This window comes from Drosophila gunungcola, chromosome 3R (assembly GCF_025200985.1).
Source record: "Drosophila gunungcola strain Sukarami chromosome 3R, Dgunungcola_SK_2, whole genome shotgun sequence".
In the NCBI taxonomy this organism is placed as follows: domain Eukaryota; kingdom Metazoa; phylum Arthropoda; class Insecta; order Diptera; family Drosophilidae; genus Drosophila; species Drosophila gunungcola.
This window is the reverse complement of record NC_069139.1, coordinates 13,107,111-13,121,756: the sequence shown is the minus strand read 5'-3', so window position 1 is coordinate 13,121,756 and position 14,646 is coordinate 13,107,111. Positions and strand designations below refer to the sequence as shown.

Sequence of the window (14,646 nt, the reverse complement as noted above, 5' to 3'; positions counted from 1 at the left end):
CCTTGCTCTCAGAAGCAGTGGCCTTCCAGACGGAATTAATTAAGGAATTACTTAACCGACAACAGAATAATGTCACTAAAGAAATTAGCACTTTTAGCTTTCCGTTACAAACAGAAGAGGATTTGTTCTTAATAGACAGAGATATGACGTTGGATGCCCAAATCATATATGTAAGTCAATTTTTTAATTATAATGTTATAACCAGCATTTAACAATCTATTGTCTTATAGGTAAATGAAATGAAAAACATATTTAGTCAGGCGACGCTGTCAAAATCGTTGAAAAACGTTCTGGCTGAAGAACTAGTTTTAGAATTCAACATCGATGGTGTGCAAAACAAGAAAGCCTGCGCACGTACAAAAAATTTTTCTCTGCCCTTAAAGGTATTCTATGACTAAAATTAAAAATGTTACAATATTTTATTTATAATTATTTATTGTTCGTCTGACCGATGGCACTCAGTCTGCGGAAAAGGCACTCAGAAAAGCAAAGCATTGCGTTAAAAACAACGCATGCAAAAGAAAAATGAAGACTGGAAAAACTAAATGACCGATTTGGATGATAATAGAAGCGATAATTAAAATTCATGGAAATAAAACGGTTAGTTAAGAAAAAGAAATAATTTAAATATTTAAAAACATGTTTATGTGAATTTGTCATGGGTGATTCAGCATTGGTCATTCCTCGGTGATTCATGTGGAATCGCAGTGACTGCAAAACCTTGCTTAACAGCACATATCGTGCAGATTGTAGCCAGCAGATCAAAGTGTCGATATTGTATCGATATCCTGAGAATATTAAACAGAGGAGTTCGAAATTTTAAGTACGGATTTTGGAGGCAATTCTGTTAAAGAAACGTAATTAACAATATGATTTATCATTTCCGACGTTCTTACATTCCATTACTTATGAAATTTTGATAATTACTTTCCCATTGATGTCCTTGAGTTTTTCATTTTCAAACAAGACCAATGAACGTTGCAATGTTAAAGTTCTATCGATAAATTCATTTAAGTGTGAAGGGACTATAATATAAATTGACAACCCTTAAAAATAGGTTGAGGCTCACACAATTTACATGATCTGGTCTCACTACAAAAAAGGTAAACAAAGTGAAAATTTCGCAAAATGTAAAAATTAATTAAATTAGTCGAAAAATAGGTGCTAAAATAAGCCAACTCGTCCCGAGACCTCAAGAAACAAAGGCGGGAAATGAACAAACAGAGTATCTGGTGAAACTCATGTAACAAAGCGATGAGCGACTCCGATGAAGGTGAGTAATATCATTTAAAACAAGTACTATGCATGTTATTTGTCTAGTTTTTAATCTGGTCAAAGTGCAAATGCCCATAAGCCCTATCACATATGCAAATTATTTAAGTGGTGCAATTAAATCTCCAACCAGTTGTTATTGGTTTTTCAACAACACCAGCACGCACAGGGTTGCAACTGAAGTGGGCGCGCGAAATTGTTTATTTTAAAATGCCACCTCTCTAAAAAGCAACTGGTGCGCTGCAACCACTGGGCCATTCGACACCCACACAAAAACAAACAACGAAAAATGCCACGCATCCAATGCCAGTCCTTGACCACGTGCAACAGTTGCCGTGCTTCTTCGGTCTCGTCTTGCGCAGTGCGTCGAATTCCGGCCTGGATCAATGACCACAAAAACGTGGCCCGAGCAACGCATCAATGGCACAGCCATCGATTTTGCCCATCAGTTGAGCTCAGTTCAGTTCAGTTCAGTTTTCGCCAGCGCCGCGTTCGGTCCTCTTCTCCGATGCCAATTAATTTTGGGGGCTCTGTCGCGCTGAATTGGGTTACATAATGTCTTGGAAATTCAGCATGGAGCATCCAAAGCCTGGAACTGAAACCGCTCTGGAGGCTTGCGACTATTTCGTGGATGAGGTCATTGAGGCATCCTCGATACGGGGTGGGCATTGGAGAACGCCCTAGGGTGTTGGCTCGTATGTCTAACGAACGGCAAACTCCTCTTTCACAGATGCGCGTGAGGAAGTGCGTCAGATAAAGCACGGAGAGCTGCGGGCGGCAGTAAGCGCCGGAGATGAGCGGACTGTGCGGGTCCTGCTGGCGGCCCTGGGGACTGAGCGGCAGATTATAGTCAATATGGCTCCATCAGGAGCGAATACCCTACTTTTCATGTGAGAAAAAGTCTGTTCTAGTTTCTTGCCGGCTTGTCTAATGGCACTTCTCTTTCAGAGCCTGCCAGTCGGGCTATGAGAGCATCACCCAGCGGCTGCTGGATGCTGGAGCGGATGGCCGCTCCCATGCCGTCACCAGGTACTCACCGCTTTACGCGGCCGTCCACAGCGGTCACTTGGGCATCGCCCGGCTGATGCTGGATCGCTTCCCGGAGCTCATTCAGCAGCCGACTGTCGAGCGCTGGCTCCCGCTGCACGCGGCCTGCATCAATGGACACATCAAGCTGCTGGATCTGCTCATCGGCTACAGCTATCCCGACTACCTCTACCAGACATATCGAGACGAGGAGGGCCAGTGGGAGTGGAGACTGCCCTTTGACGCCAACGCCCACGATGTGACAGGTCAGACCAGCCTGTACATAGCCAGCATTCTGGGAAACAAGCAGCTGGTTGGGGTACTCCTCAAGTGGCAGCTTCACTGCCGCCGCACGTTGGGCGATTCCGCCAGCTCGGTGAGCACTCCAATCACTCCGACCAGGAAACGCATTTCGTTTGGCATTCAGGCCATCATGTCAAAGCTGCACATATCTGGTGAATCGGAAGGACCCGAGGAACAGGCTGCCCAGGAGTCCACAGAATGCCAAAGATGTCCCATCAACGTAAATCTGCTGTGTGGCGCGGCAAGGGAAACAGCTCTGCTGGCGGCGGTTCGGGGTGGCCACTTGGATGTGGTGCAGGCCCTTTTGCAGCACGGAGCAAATCCCAATATCGTGGCTAAGCCAGTGGAGGATCACAACGACCCCAAGTGTTGCGAGGAGATATACGGTCTGAGCAATGTCCCCATTGCCGAGGCGTGCAAGCAAAGGTCGCTAGCAATGTTAGATCTCCTGCTGAAACATGGAGCCCGTGACGAAAATGGTTCGGCCATTGGCATGGCCATCACTGGCGGCGATGAGGCCATCCTGAGCCGCCTGTTGGCTCGCCGCGTCCATCCGGACTCGGACTACAAGATCAACAAGAAGGGCCTACCGACACCGGTGGAGGTGAATGTGTTCTTGCCGTCCACCAGCAACATATCCTACAGCGCCATGTTTCCCAATGTGCCCACTATTATCGACTGGCACAGTTTGGGCTCCAGCGTTCAGTTGTCAGTAGTAAGGGTTCCCTGGATGGTCAGCGGAGTGCTGCTCCTGAATCCCAAGCTGCAGTCGCACGCCCGTCTTAATGAGGTTGCTCTGACCGCCATCACGCGAATCGACTTCTCGCACAATGTTCTCACAGCAATTCCGCAGGAGTTGTTCCATCTGGTTAGCCTAAAGTGAGTTTAATTTACTTTACAATGAATTTACTTTTGCTACATACATATTAAATAATAATTCGTTTTACTTAAGGTATCTTAATGTGGCTCAAAACAGGATAACCGATCTGCCCGCGCCGATGGGTAAGGCGTATGCCTGTCCCGTTTTGGATGAGCTTTTCCTGCAGGACAACCAATTAACAACATTACCGGCTGCCATCTTTCACCTTCCCGCTCTCTCTATTCTGGATGTTTCAAACAATAAGCTGCAACAGCTACCTTTTGACCTGTGGCGTGCGCCCAAGCTGCGCGAACTGAATGTGGCCTTCAATCTGTTGAGGGATCTTCCTGTGCCGCCGATGCAGACGAGCAGCTCGCTTCTGAGCCTGGACAAACTACAACTGCAAAGTTTCGAGGAGCCGCACTCAAACAAGCCGCGCAACGTGACCGAGCAGCGGCTTACCCATCGGAATTTGTGGTCCGCATCTTTGGACATAACCGACAACGACATGAAGTGGCAGCATGACCAGGATTTCGGAGATGGAAAGACTCCTGGAATGGGCTCTTCACAGCTGAGTAGTCTGAACATAGCGAACAACCTGTTCACTAGCATTCCCGCTGCTCTGCCCTGCCTGGCGGTTAACTTGACCCGGCTGAACATGTCGTACAACAGCCTGCGTTCCATGGGCCACGTAACAAGCTATCCGGCCACGCTGAAGCAGTTGGATCTGAGCCACAACGAGATCTCTTGCTGGCCAAGCCTGCCCCGGATAACCGAATCGGATCCGCACCTATTATGTTACAGTTGTGTCCAGCTGCCGGAGGGTCGGGAGGAGGAGCAATCCTACAAGACGGCATCCTCGAAGGGCAGCTGCTCCTCCGTCACTTCCTTCCGGGCCTCGGTTTTGAAGAGCGTCTGCCGGCACAGGCGTCATCTGCGCCTGGAGGCGCTGCGCACGTTGATCCTGGCGGACAACCTGCTCACACGCATCCAGTTGTCGACTGACGACGCCACAACGCTGTTCAACGAGAGCGAGGACGCCGACTGGAGTGTGGTGGGCGTGAACCGGTCCAAGGTGATATTCCCCAACCTGTCCATGCTGGACATGACCAACAACTGCCTGAAGGAGATCCCTGCCTCGCTGCACGAGCTGAGCAGTCTGTCAGTGCTGAACATCAGCGGCAACGTGAACATCACAGAGCTGCCGCCGCATTTGGGGCTTCTCTCGCGACTTTGGAATCTCAACACGCGCGGCTGCCTGCTGCAGGAGCCACTGCGCTCAATGATCGAGAGCAAGAAGCACAAGACGATGGACATCGTGGGATACCTTAAGTCCATATACGAGGATGCCCAGCCTTACGCGAGAATGAAGCTGATGGTTGTGGGCGTGGCTGGAATCGGCAAGAGCACTCTGCTGGACTTGCTGCGCCAGGGAGCGGGTTCCGGATCCAGCTACAGTTCGCACAGATCTCGCGCCACCGAAAACCATTGGGCCAAGCGAATGGGACACGCGCGCAGCACCTCTCGATCGCACCGTCATTCGTCCGCCTCCAGCGCGAATATATCCACGGTGGGCGTGGACATCGGCACCTGGATTTGTGAGAAGCGGAAGCGAGCGCCCGGCTCCCACGGCCCGGTGGTGTTCCGAACTTGGGATTTTGGTGGCCAGAAGGAGTACTACGCCACCCACCAGTACTTCCTGTCCAAGCGGAGTCTGTACTTGGTGCTGTGGCGTATCAGCGACGGCCACAAGGGGCTGGCCGAACTGCTGCAGTGGCTGGGCAACATTCAAGCGAGGGCGCCCAACTCTCCCGTCATCATTGTGGGCACACACTTCGATGCGGTCGGCGAGTCCATCTCTCCTCAGCAGGCAGAGCAGCTGCAGCAACTGATTCGGGAGAAGTTCATCGCCATTCCCGATGCGGAAAAGATCGGGCTGCCACGAGTGATTGACTCGATCGAAATTAGTTGTCGGTAAGTGCTGAGTGCTTTGCTGGTGAAACAAATTACTAACTGAATCTAATGCAACGATTGTTTTCCATTGTAGTTCCCTACATAACATCCACTTGTTGGCCAACATCATTTACGACACCGCGATGCAATTGCGGTCGCCCGGCTCCAAGGAGCCCATGCTGCTGCAAAAGATCCCCGCCAGCTACATTGCCCTAGAGGACATTGTGAATGTTATTGCCTGCAATCTGCGCGCGGCAGGACGAGATCCTGTCCTGGACGGCGAGCAATACAGACGCTTGGTCACCGAACAGATGCGACTGCACAATTACAAGAGTTTTCGGGATGCCGCCGAGCTGCAGCAGGCCACCACGTGGTGCCACGAGAATGGCGTTTTGCTGCACTACGACGATGCCACGCTCAGGGACTACTACTTCCTCGACCCGCAGTGGCTATGCGACATGCTGGCCCATGTGGTCACCGTGCGGGAGATCAACCCATTCGCCCCGACGGGTGTGATGAAGTTGGACGATCTCCAGCTGCTCTTCCGCAGTGTACAGCTTCAAGGAAACGGGAACAGGAGGTTGGTCTTAACTTTAACTTAACGTACTAACTGCAAATAAATTCAATATATTATTTTGCAGCTACATTGTCAGCTTGTTGAACAAGTTCGAAGTGGCTTTGACGTGGGACTCGAGGACTCTACTCATTCCCTCTCTGCTGCCGTTGCAAGAAGCAGCCACACCCAACGCTGGTAGCACAGTGAAGCTTTCGCAACGTTCCCGTGGCCGTAGCTTAGGTTGCTCCGTTTCACAGGAAGTGAATCTTAATAATCTGATCTACGAGCAAAGGTCCACTACTTCAGCATCTTCTTCGGCTACTGCTAGTCAGGGACTGCGACGCATTCTTCTAATGACTTATTTTCCGTCCGGATTCTGGTCGAGATTGATCACGCGTATTCTAGCCGATGAACAGATCATCGAGGCGATTCGCGGCGTTTATGTGGCTTCGCAAGATGTAAGTTGAAAACTTTTCCCTTTAATGGCATGTTAAAAATCGAATTGCTTTATTTTTCAGAAGTATGTGGAGTTTGATTTGCGCACCTCATTGGAGCAGGACACCCAGTGGAATCTGTGGCAGACAGGCTTAGCCCTGTACTATGGACCAATTTTAATATTTAAGATCTGGGAAGTCCCCTTTCAAAACACAGAACGAACGCAACCCTTCCGCGCAAATGGAAACCGCTTTAAGCTAAAACTGGACGGAATTTGGAGCGACGTTAATCTGAGCTCGTCCAGCATTCTGGAGGTGTACTTTCCACTTTACGAAGTGAACATATCCCAGGAGGTGGATGACCGAGAACGTCAGCTGCTGGCCGAGCTTCAGCCGCACGTGTCCCAGGTGGCAAAACTGTTGGCCCTGGCAGTGGATCACATTGATTTGCTTCTAGAGGACTGGTATCCTTCGCTGGGCACGCGGTTTGTTCACACCTCGGAGGGTCGTTTCCTGATCACTCGTTTGGTGTTGTGTCCGCGCTGTCTCTGGAAACTGCAGTTGCAGCACAGCAATGAACCCGTGGATCGGGAGCAGCCTCCAATGGGATGCAATAGACCAAGTCGGAGCAGCAGACGCGGAGCGGGAGCGTACTTCTTGCACGGAGTCGGTGATCCTGGTGAGGATGGAGCCTTAAACGTATTCTCCGCATATCTCAACGCCACAGCAAGGAGGGAGCGACGATCTGAGGATTCATTGGGTGCCGGCTCGGATGCGGACTCGGGCGTGGGTCCCGATTCCGCCGGTTCTTCGCGCAACACCTCGGTTGACGGACACCCAGGCTATCACCTGCCCGACAACTCGAACGTTTGCTACGCCTGGATGATTGAGGAGTGCATCCTGTCCGTTTACAATCAAAGCAAGATCAGCTGTCCGGTGCATCTCGAGCAGTCGATGGCCCAACTAGCTCCGGACGTCATATTTGCTGATATACCTGATAAGCACACTATTCCTCCGGAGTGCATCATCAAGGGATCGATGCTCGGGCGCGGTGCCTTTGGATTCGTCTTCAAAGCGAGTTGCAAGATAAGGGGCGCCAGATCCTTCAAGCCGGTGGCCATGAAAATGCTTCAGCCAGTGCCCCCCGGAGCTCGGGCCAAGGAGGTGAGTCGTGCATAACTGGAGAAACGCTCTGTAATTATATTTACCTAATTTATTTTTAGAGCGCTCTGATGGCCTTTAAGGTGGCTCTGGGCAAGTGGGACCGGGATCCGTTGCAGCACTCCTGCAAAGCCTACTGCACCGCTCGCCAGGAACTGGCCGTACTGCTAACGCTTAAGCACCCCAACATAGTGCCCCTGGTGGGGATCTGCATAAAACCGTTGGCCTTGGTTCTGGAACTAGCTCCTTTGGGCGGTCTGGACGCCCTGCTGCGACAGTACCGACGCAGTGGCGCTCACATGGGTCCGCATACGTTCCAGACCCTTGTCCTGCAGGCGGCACGGGCCATTGAGTATCTGCATCGTAGAAGGATCATCTACCGCGATCTAAAGTCGGAAAATGTGTTGGTTTGGGAGCTGCCGCAGCCGCACACTGAGGACAGTCCTCGGAATCATGTGCACATTAAGATTGCCGACTACGGCATCAGCAGACAGACTGCACCCAGCGGAGCCAAGGGATTTGGTGGCACCGAAGGCTTCATGGCTCCCGAGATCATACGCTACAACGGTGAGGAGGAATATACCGAGAAGGTGAGTTTATTAAAGTACTTATTTATTTCATAATTTAATAAATTTATTTCAATTCCAGGTGGACTGCTTCTCCTTTGGCATGTTCATATACGAGAACATCAGCTTACGGCAACCTTTCGAGGGGCACGAGTCCATTAAAGAGTGCATTTTGGAGGGCAGTCGTCCGGCACTGACGCAGAGGGAGACGCAGTTCCCCACCTGCTGTCTGGACCTGATGGTCCTTTGCTGGCACGAACAGCCGCGTCGCAGACCCACGGCCAGCCAGATTGTGTCCATACTCAGTGCCCCGGAGTGCATTCACCTGCTGGACGTGGTGGCCATGCCGCACAGCGAGAAGATTGTGTGCGGAGTGTTTCAGTCGCTGGTCGGCGTGGGCGATGAGGAGCGGTGCGGACTCGAGTTGTGGCTGCCCTCCTTCGGCTCCCGCATCGACATACTGGACTGTACCCCTGCCGGCAGTTTGCAGCAGTGCCACAGCATCAGTTGTTCGCCGCAGCCACAGGTGGCGCCGCCGCCCAAGACTCCTCCCGAAAATGGGGCCCACTCACGAGCCCGATCCGCTCAACGCTCGCCCAAAATGAACATGCTGTGCTGCTGCCTGGTGGGCGAGGCCATCTGGATGGGCGACGTTTCTGGCAACCTGCATGCCTACAGCACCACCACCTACGCCCACTTGTTTTCTTACATGCTCGACCCGGCCATTAAGTCAGCTGTGGTCAGTCTAGTCTACATGGAGCGGATAGCTCGCGTGGCCGTGGGCACACACAATGGTCGGGTATTCCTGGTGGACGCCACTCAAGTGCCCAGCAATTGCGCCTTCGCCGAGGGCTCGTTTGTGCTCACGGAGATATGTTCTGGCTTTGTACTGCACTCCGCTTGCTCGGTTTTTGTGGATGGGTAAGTTGAAACGTCTTTCACCATTGAGTCTGCTAAAGCCAAAATGATATTTGTATAGAAACTATGAATTGTGGTGCGGCGAAATTGCCGGAAAGATAAATGTGTTTCCGTTGAACGAGACCGGAGTGTCCGGCCATCAGGCTCTGTGTCATAGCGAGGAGCCCAATCTTATCGAGGACGTCAAGGTGGCCCGCATGTGCAGCAACGACAGCCACGTCTTCAGTTGCCTGTATCCCGGCTGCATGGTGTACCAGTGGGGCGTGGTCTCCAAGCGAATTGAGAACAAGCTGGACTGCTCCAAGCTGCTGCCCTGCTCCGAATCCCTGCAAAGCATTGCGATCGATGAGCACGTGAACCTGATCAAGTGCCAGATTTCGGCACTGGCCGCTCACAGCACGGAGCTATATATAGGAACCACCTGGGGTTGCCTAATCGTGGCCGAGCTGAACACCCTGCGCCCTATCAGCGTGTTTCGCCCCTACGAAAATGAGGTAAGAATCTCGGTTTACTCAGCCTTGGCGTCGACTATATAATTTTTCTGTTTCTTCTCCAGATAAAATCCATAATAACGCTTTCTAATGACAAGGTGCCCCTGATCGCTACGATCGGAAGACGGTACCGCTCCCTTATCTCACGCTACGTAGACTCTACTGAGGCATCCACTATGTGCTCTGCCGTCAGCACACCCACTCATGGTGCAGCCAAATCCGTGCCACCGGCGGATGTGGACAATCACATTCATTGCCTGCTGTGGCGCGCCAAGCACTGGACCTAATCTCGATCTCATTCGAACCATTTGTTGACGTATTGTATTTATTAATCCACTAACACATACACAAAATTGTTAAATAAGGTGCTAGAAACGAAGAATGGTCGCTGATAACTATTTAGTTGCTATCAAATTTTAATTGTCTCTGCTTTTTTGAGTAAGCTTTTAGTAGAAAGTAATAGTTTTATCAATTTAAATTTGGGTTTCTCGCCAAGTTGGTGGTGCAATATAATTTATACTGATCTTGTATATCATAAAAAAAGCTTCGTGTTTTGAAACAGTTTATATATTTATTTAAATTTAAATTCTTCATAAAACACCTAAAAAGGTTTGCTTTCAATATTTTACTTTTTAGCAACAATAGCCATTTCAAGTTAGTTTACAAGATTTCATATACAGAAAACCCTTTAATAATAGACATTAATATTTTATTATTTAATTTTTTAGTGCTATTACTTTTTCAGTGTTTTATGAAGAATTGTTCCTAAAGATTCCACACTATTTTCTCTATTCCTTCTAACGCCTAGCAACCTTGAAACACGATCAAATTATAATTTGTTTCCTATTTTGATAATAATTTATTTTTCTTTTTAAGACAAAGTAATGATTTACATTCCGCAGCTCAGTTTATGGAGCATTTTAATCTTTTAATAAAAACTTGCAACGTACATCTTAACAATTGTTAAAACTGATTCAAAGAAAGGTTCGGGTTGCCAAAAGTTGTAGTCCATGAAATGTTTTCTAAGTAGGTATATTAAATTGATTTTGTTTGCATATTGCGAGTCCTGAGCTACAGAAGCTACTGACTGACTACTGAGGATTGACGGCTGCGCGAATAGATGGAAGCCGAGTTTTTCAGCACCCGCACATAGTTGTTGAAATCGATGATGAACTGGAATTCTTCCTTGAGAGCGTCGCGCAGCGGAACCTGAAAGATGATAGCCAATTACTACGGTTGTTTACCTGAAAGAGTTGGAACACCCACCCGGTAATGGTGGGCTTTCTTCATCACAAACAAGACCCAGCTTATAATGCCGTACAGCAAGGCGCAGCAACTTCCGACGAGCAGTACGAAGAACACGCCCTCCAGGTTGTTCATGTCCAGGGGCGTGGCATCTGGAGCTTCCTCTTTGGTGGCACAAATCCCGGTGCCCACCTCGTTCCACCACTTGTTCTTCATTTTCTCCAGCACTCCCTGCTCCTGCAGCTCCAGCAAGGCATTGTTGAACTTGTCGCGATGCGGCCAATCTGTAAGATATCTGGTTAAAAGCGTATCTTTGGGAAGCACTTAAATTACTTTTCCGCATGGCTATGCCATAGCCTTTCTCATCCAATGCATCGCCAATCTTTTTGAGATTGCATTCTCGCTTGGTGTTGTACTCAATGGACGTGGACTCCATCAGGAATGCATAGTGAGTGTGTGTTTTCACCCGATTCACTCCCTCCATGTTGTCTTGGGTAAGGTATTGGGGATTTTCGGTCATGAATTTGTTCATCCTCTTGTAACGCTCATCCTCAGAAGTCTGAAGGACAAAAGAGTTAAACTTATGGCCATGGATATGAGCACTTGGGCCGAACCAAAAAAAAGTTCCTGGTGGATCCAGTTTTTTTTGCACCGTACACGACGCCATCCTTGTTGTCTGCCAAATCGTCAACGCTGTTGATTAAACTTTGGGGCTTCTCGATGGTCAGGAAGGCAGCCAAATTGGCGGTGTAGGAGGAGACCACAATGAGGGTAAAGAACCACCAGAAACTGGCCACAGTTCGAGTTGATAGGGCTCTGTCAAGAAGATAAGTTATTATTAAGAAGACTTGGGTAACCTTGTTTAATTTACTTTGGTCCAATTTCAGAGCCTTGCTGCAGTAAGGCACCCGTGGTAAACCAAATCGAATTGCCTATGGTAAACTGGTTTTCCAGTTCCTCTGGCTCCTCAATACAGGGATACGGATTATCCCATTCGCTGGGCGACAGCCGACCCAATATGAAGAAGCTCAGGGACACGCCCAAAAAGGAAAAGCCCAGGAACCACCAGACCTCTTCGGAGAAGGGATCCATGAAGGTGAAGAGCTCGGGAGTGGCTTTCTGGGGCTTCAAGTAGAGAATTGCAATGCCTGAAGTGAATGAAACCATTAAAAAGTTTGGTTTAATAACGCGTGCACGTGACTTGCCAAGATTCATAAATGGAATGGTGAAGTCAATGGCTTCCTCGCGTTCCGACGTAATGGTCAAATCCGTAATGGCCAAATCAGCTCGCTGCAAGAAGGTGAGTTAACCAATGAGTAGCAAAATTATATGATCCCGACCCACCCCAATCATAATTTCCCTCAACATGCCCGTCGATTCATTCGAGGTTTTGTTATACGATCCATAATCATTGCCACCATTTACGAAGGTGAAATTAAAGCCCAGTTTATCGGCCAGTTCTTTGATGAGATCCACACCATAGCCCTCATACTGACTATTGCCCTCCAGCTGCTTGTAGGTCTCCACCAGTTGGGCATATGGTTTGTTCTGCCAACGAATCGATCAAGGAAGGTACAAACATTTTAAACTATAGTCATTTACCGGCACCGAGAGCAAGATTATGAACGTCTTGTTTGCCAGAGAATTGTCGACATTATCGAATTGGGCGGTGGTGGGTGCCAGTCGCTGGGGTCTGTACTCCCTCTGCTCGTCCCAGGTGCCCACTTTAACGATTCCCGAGGGCTGCAGCTCGATGACATCCAGATGGTATCCCTTGCGGACGTTTCCCTCAAAGTAAATGGGTCCGGTGAGCAAGTGTTCCGTGAGGCGCAGCTGAAACAGACGGAAGAAATATGATATACCCATGTTACGGGGAGTGTTTCCCTTTACTACTAACCGTTCTCATGTAGTTCTTAAAGGAGGAGCCATCATCCCGGACACTTTCCGTTCGCTGTGAGCAATTCTGGGGCACTGGTTTGAATGGCAGATTTTTTAGAGTGTGTGCGAACAACTGAATGGCATCGTAGGTCAGGGCCATTTCCACGGTTATGGGGCAGGAACCTGCCATAAAATTACAAAAATAAACAAATAAATCCATGTATGAATCAAAGTTTACCATTTCGAAACTCATCCTGGTCGGTGGGATAGCCCAACTTCATGAGCAGCTCCTTGACAGCCATCTTCTCCGGCGAAAACAGTCGCAGCCCAGTTATATTGGCCTCACTGTACTTGTACTCCTCCAAATCAAATGAGTGAAAGTCCAGGTTGCCAATGATGTACTTGTAGTCCTCGTTAATGATGCCCACTTGCTGGGCCTGGTTTAAGAACTCCGGCATTGTTTCGCTGGAGCCCACGACCACAATCCGATTGTCCACGGACTTACGCACCCGCCGGAGGACCTGTTTGTAGTTGCCATTCAGCTGCATGTCGTAGCGCAGCACCGTGACCACAGGTCCATTCATCCCGAACAGCGTGGTCAGCTCGTTCAAAATGTTCAGGTAATCGGCTGCGAGCAATATGGGACTAATTGAGGGACCCCGACCAAAAGTGATCCGTGGACAAAGGCTGCTCACCAGACTCGTACAGGAAAATGAACCGCGTCCAATTGAACTCGGTGATGAGGCTGAACAGGGCCTTGGCCAGATCCGCCGGATGCGGATGCAGATTGAAGCCCTCGGCGTACTCACTCATGTAGGAGTAGATGTGCGGTATGTCCATGGCATCGCAAATGGACATCAGGTGAACGGCAGTGTGCCGAGATGAGGGTCCGAACACCCCCGCAATGCCAGTCTTAAAATGTATAAATAAAACTCATTGTGTTCACTTTAAAATTAAAGCTCTTTGAATATGTAGTATAACAAGTGATTGATTATTGTGCAAAAATTTGCTAAATATTAAAAAGAGTAAGGGTTGAATTAAAATAATTTAAAGGTTAACTGTTAGGCTTAACAACAAAATAAATGTGAACCAGAGGTAACATATTTAGATGTTTATAAAACGAAAGAGCATTTAATTTGATTTAAATATTTTTGAACTTTTTGTATGAATAGTACATTTAAAATATGAATTTATTTTGTAAAGGTTTACGTACAATTGAAAGCTACTTATCTTATATGTGACTTGTAGCTAACTTTAAACCTATGATTAGTGCACTAAACATGTCAAGTTCTGCTAGTTCCATACTTTCGTAAAATGATTTATAAGGAGTACTTACCTCCAGCATCCTGCACAGTCTGCCGTAGCTCTGGTAGGCATCCCCGTAGTTCACCTCCTCCTTCAGCGAGGTTAGAGCCGTGCCCGCCTCTTGGTTGGCCACATCGATGGCATGGTCGAAGACAATGTTCATTTGCTCCGTGTTCTGGTCGGTGAGCAGGCCTGAAACCGATAAATTCTCTCACATCCACTTGTGGCCATTTCTCGCCTGCCGGTTTGTTTATCAACAACAACTTGACCTAATCATCCCATTCGGTCGGAAAACCCAAACAAACAAACAAATACTAAAACCGTTTTTATGAGCTTTCGGCGCTGATGGAACGAACAGCTTGTTCTCTTTATGAGAAATTAAAAATAAATCGCGCGTTGAAAACAGTTTGTTTGGAACTGCACAACAACAAAAATTAGAGCTCACGCGACACACATTTTTCATTTGAGTTTTTTTGGATTTGTTCTCGAACTTACATACCAATTGGGACACTTTCCAAACTTTGGAAATTGTCGTTGCCGCCAAAGTTCTCATACTGAGCGCTGTTTCCAGAAATTTGTATGCAAAAAATGGTGCACAGAATTATAAAGTTTTTGTCAAACATTTCCTATGGTTTTTATTTGAAACATATATTTTTGAATGTATATATATATATATAGT

The 14,646-nt window shown here is 48.4% G+C and overlaps 2 protein-coding genes across 7 annotated transcripts; one reads left to right on the top strand and one right to left on the bottom strand.

Annotated features, from left to right (window-relative positions):
* Nucleotides 1-1,009: 1,009 nt before the first annotated feature.
* LOC128266736 (leucine-rich repeat serine/threonine-protein kinase 1) lies at nucleotides 1,010-10,219 on the top strand. Of its 5 annotated transcripts, XM_053003456.1 has the most exons (12): nucleotides 1,010-1,103; nucleotides 1,162-1,273; nucleotides 2,003-2,162; nucleotides 2,221-3,480; nucleotides 3,554-5,434; nucleotides 5,508-5,993; nucleotides 6,055-6,427; nucleotides 6,488-7,567; nucleotides 7,627-8,154; nucleotides 8,213-9,051; nucleotides 9,110-9,542; nucleotides 9,605-10,218. In XM_053003456.1, exons 2-12 carry the CDS (start codon nucleotides 1,255-1,257, stop codon nucleotides 9,824-9,826), a joined length of 7,281 nt encoding a protein of 2,426 aa, XP_052859416.1. In that variant the 5' UTR covers nucleotides 1,010-1,103; nucleotides 1,162-1,254; the 3' UTR covers nucleotides 9,827-10,218. The 5 variants fall into 5 exon arrangements, with proteins under 5 accessions (XP_052859416.1, XP_052859417.1, XP_052859415.1 ...); XM_053003457.1 differs by lacking the exon at nucleotides 1,010-1,103 and having other exon boundaries at nucleotides 1,115-1,273; nucleotides 6,491-7,567; nucleotides 9,605-10,219; XM_053003455.1 differs by lacking the exon at nucleotides 1,010-1,103 and having other exon boundaries at nucleotides 1,115-1,273.
* A 374-nt stretch (nucleotides 10,220-10,593) lies between these two features.
* Nucleotides 10,594-14,604, bottom strand: LOC128266740 (glutamate receptor ionotropic, kainate 2). Of its 2 annotated transcripts, XM_053003464.1 has the most exons (13): nucleotides 14,467-14,604; nucleotides 13,999-14,159; nucleotides 13,358-13,574; nucleotides 12,901-13,290; nucleotides 12,682-12,845; nucleotides 12,387-12,617; nucleotides 12,129-12,332; nucleotides 11,990-12,074; nucleotides 11,656-11,932; nucleotides 11,399-11,600; nucleotides 11,118-11,343; nucleotides 10,806-11,068; nucleotides 10,594-10,748 (listed from the first exon to the last, which is right to left on the bottom strand). In XM_053003464.1, exons 1-13 carry the CDS (start codon nucleotides 14,588-14,590, stop codon nucleotides 10,620-10,622), a joined length of 2,673 nt encoding a protein of 890 aa, XP_052859424.1. In that variant the 5' UTR covers nucleotides 14,591-14,604; the 3' UTR covers nucleotides 10,594-10,619. The 2 variants fall into 2 exon arrangements, 1 of the variants encoding a protein (XP_052859424.1); XR_008269076.1 differs by lacking the exons at nucleotides 10,594-10,748; nucleotides 10,806-11,068 and having other exon boundaries at nucleotides 11,210-11,343; nucleotides 11,399-11,598.
* Between the last annotated feature and the right edge of the window lie 42 nt (nucleotides 14,605-14,646).

What these genes read in the sequence shown, in the direction of transcription:
- LOC128266736 (XM_053003453.1), top strand. Translation starts at nt 1,846, where the DNA reads ATGGAGCATCCAAAGCCTGGAACTGAAACCGCTCTGGAGGCTTGCGAC. An exon ending in AGGAGGAATATACCGAGAAG is followed by an intron (nt 8,155 to 8,212) that starts GTGAGTTTATTA and finishes TTTCAATTCCAG; the next exon opens with GTGGACTGCTTCTCCTTTGG. An exon ending in TGCTCGGTTTTTGTGGATGG is followed by an intron (nt 9,052 to 9,109) that starts GTAAGTTGAAAC and finishes ATATTTGTATAG; the next exon opens with AAACTATGAATTGTGGTGCG.
- LOC128266740 (XM_053003464.1), bottom strand. Translation starts at nt 14,590, where the DNA reads ATGTTTGACAAAAACTTTATAATTCTGTGCACCATTTTTTGCATACAA. An exon ending in CATTTTCCTGTACGAGTCTG is followed by an intron (nt 13,291 to 13,357) that starts GTGAGCAGCCTT and finishes TATTGCTCGCAG; the next exon opens with CCGATTACCTGAACATTTTG. An exon ending in TAATCTTGCTCTCGGTGCCG is followed by an intron (nt 12,333 to 12,386) that starts GTAAATGACTAT and finishes ATTCGTTGGCAG; the next exon opens with AACAAACCATATGCCCAACT.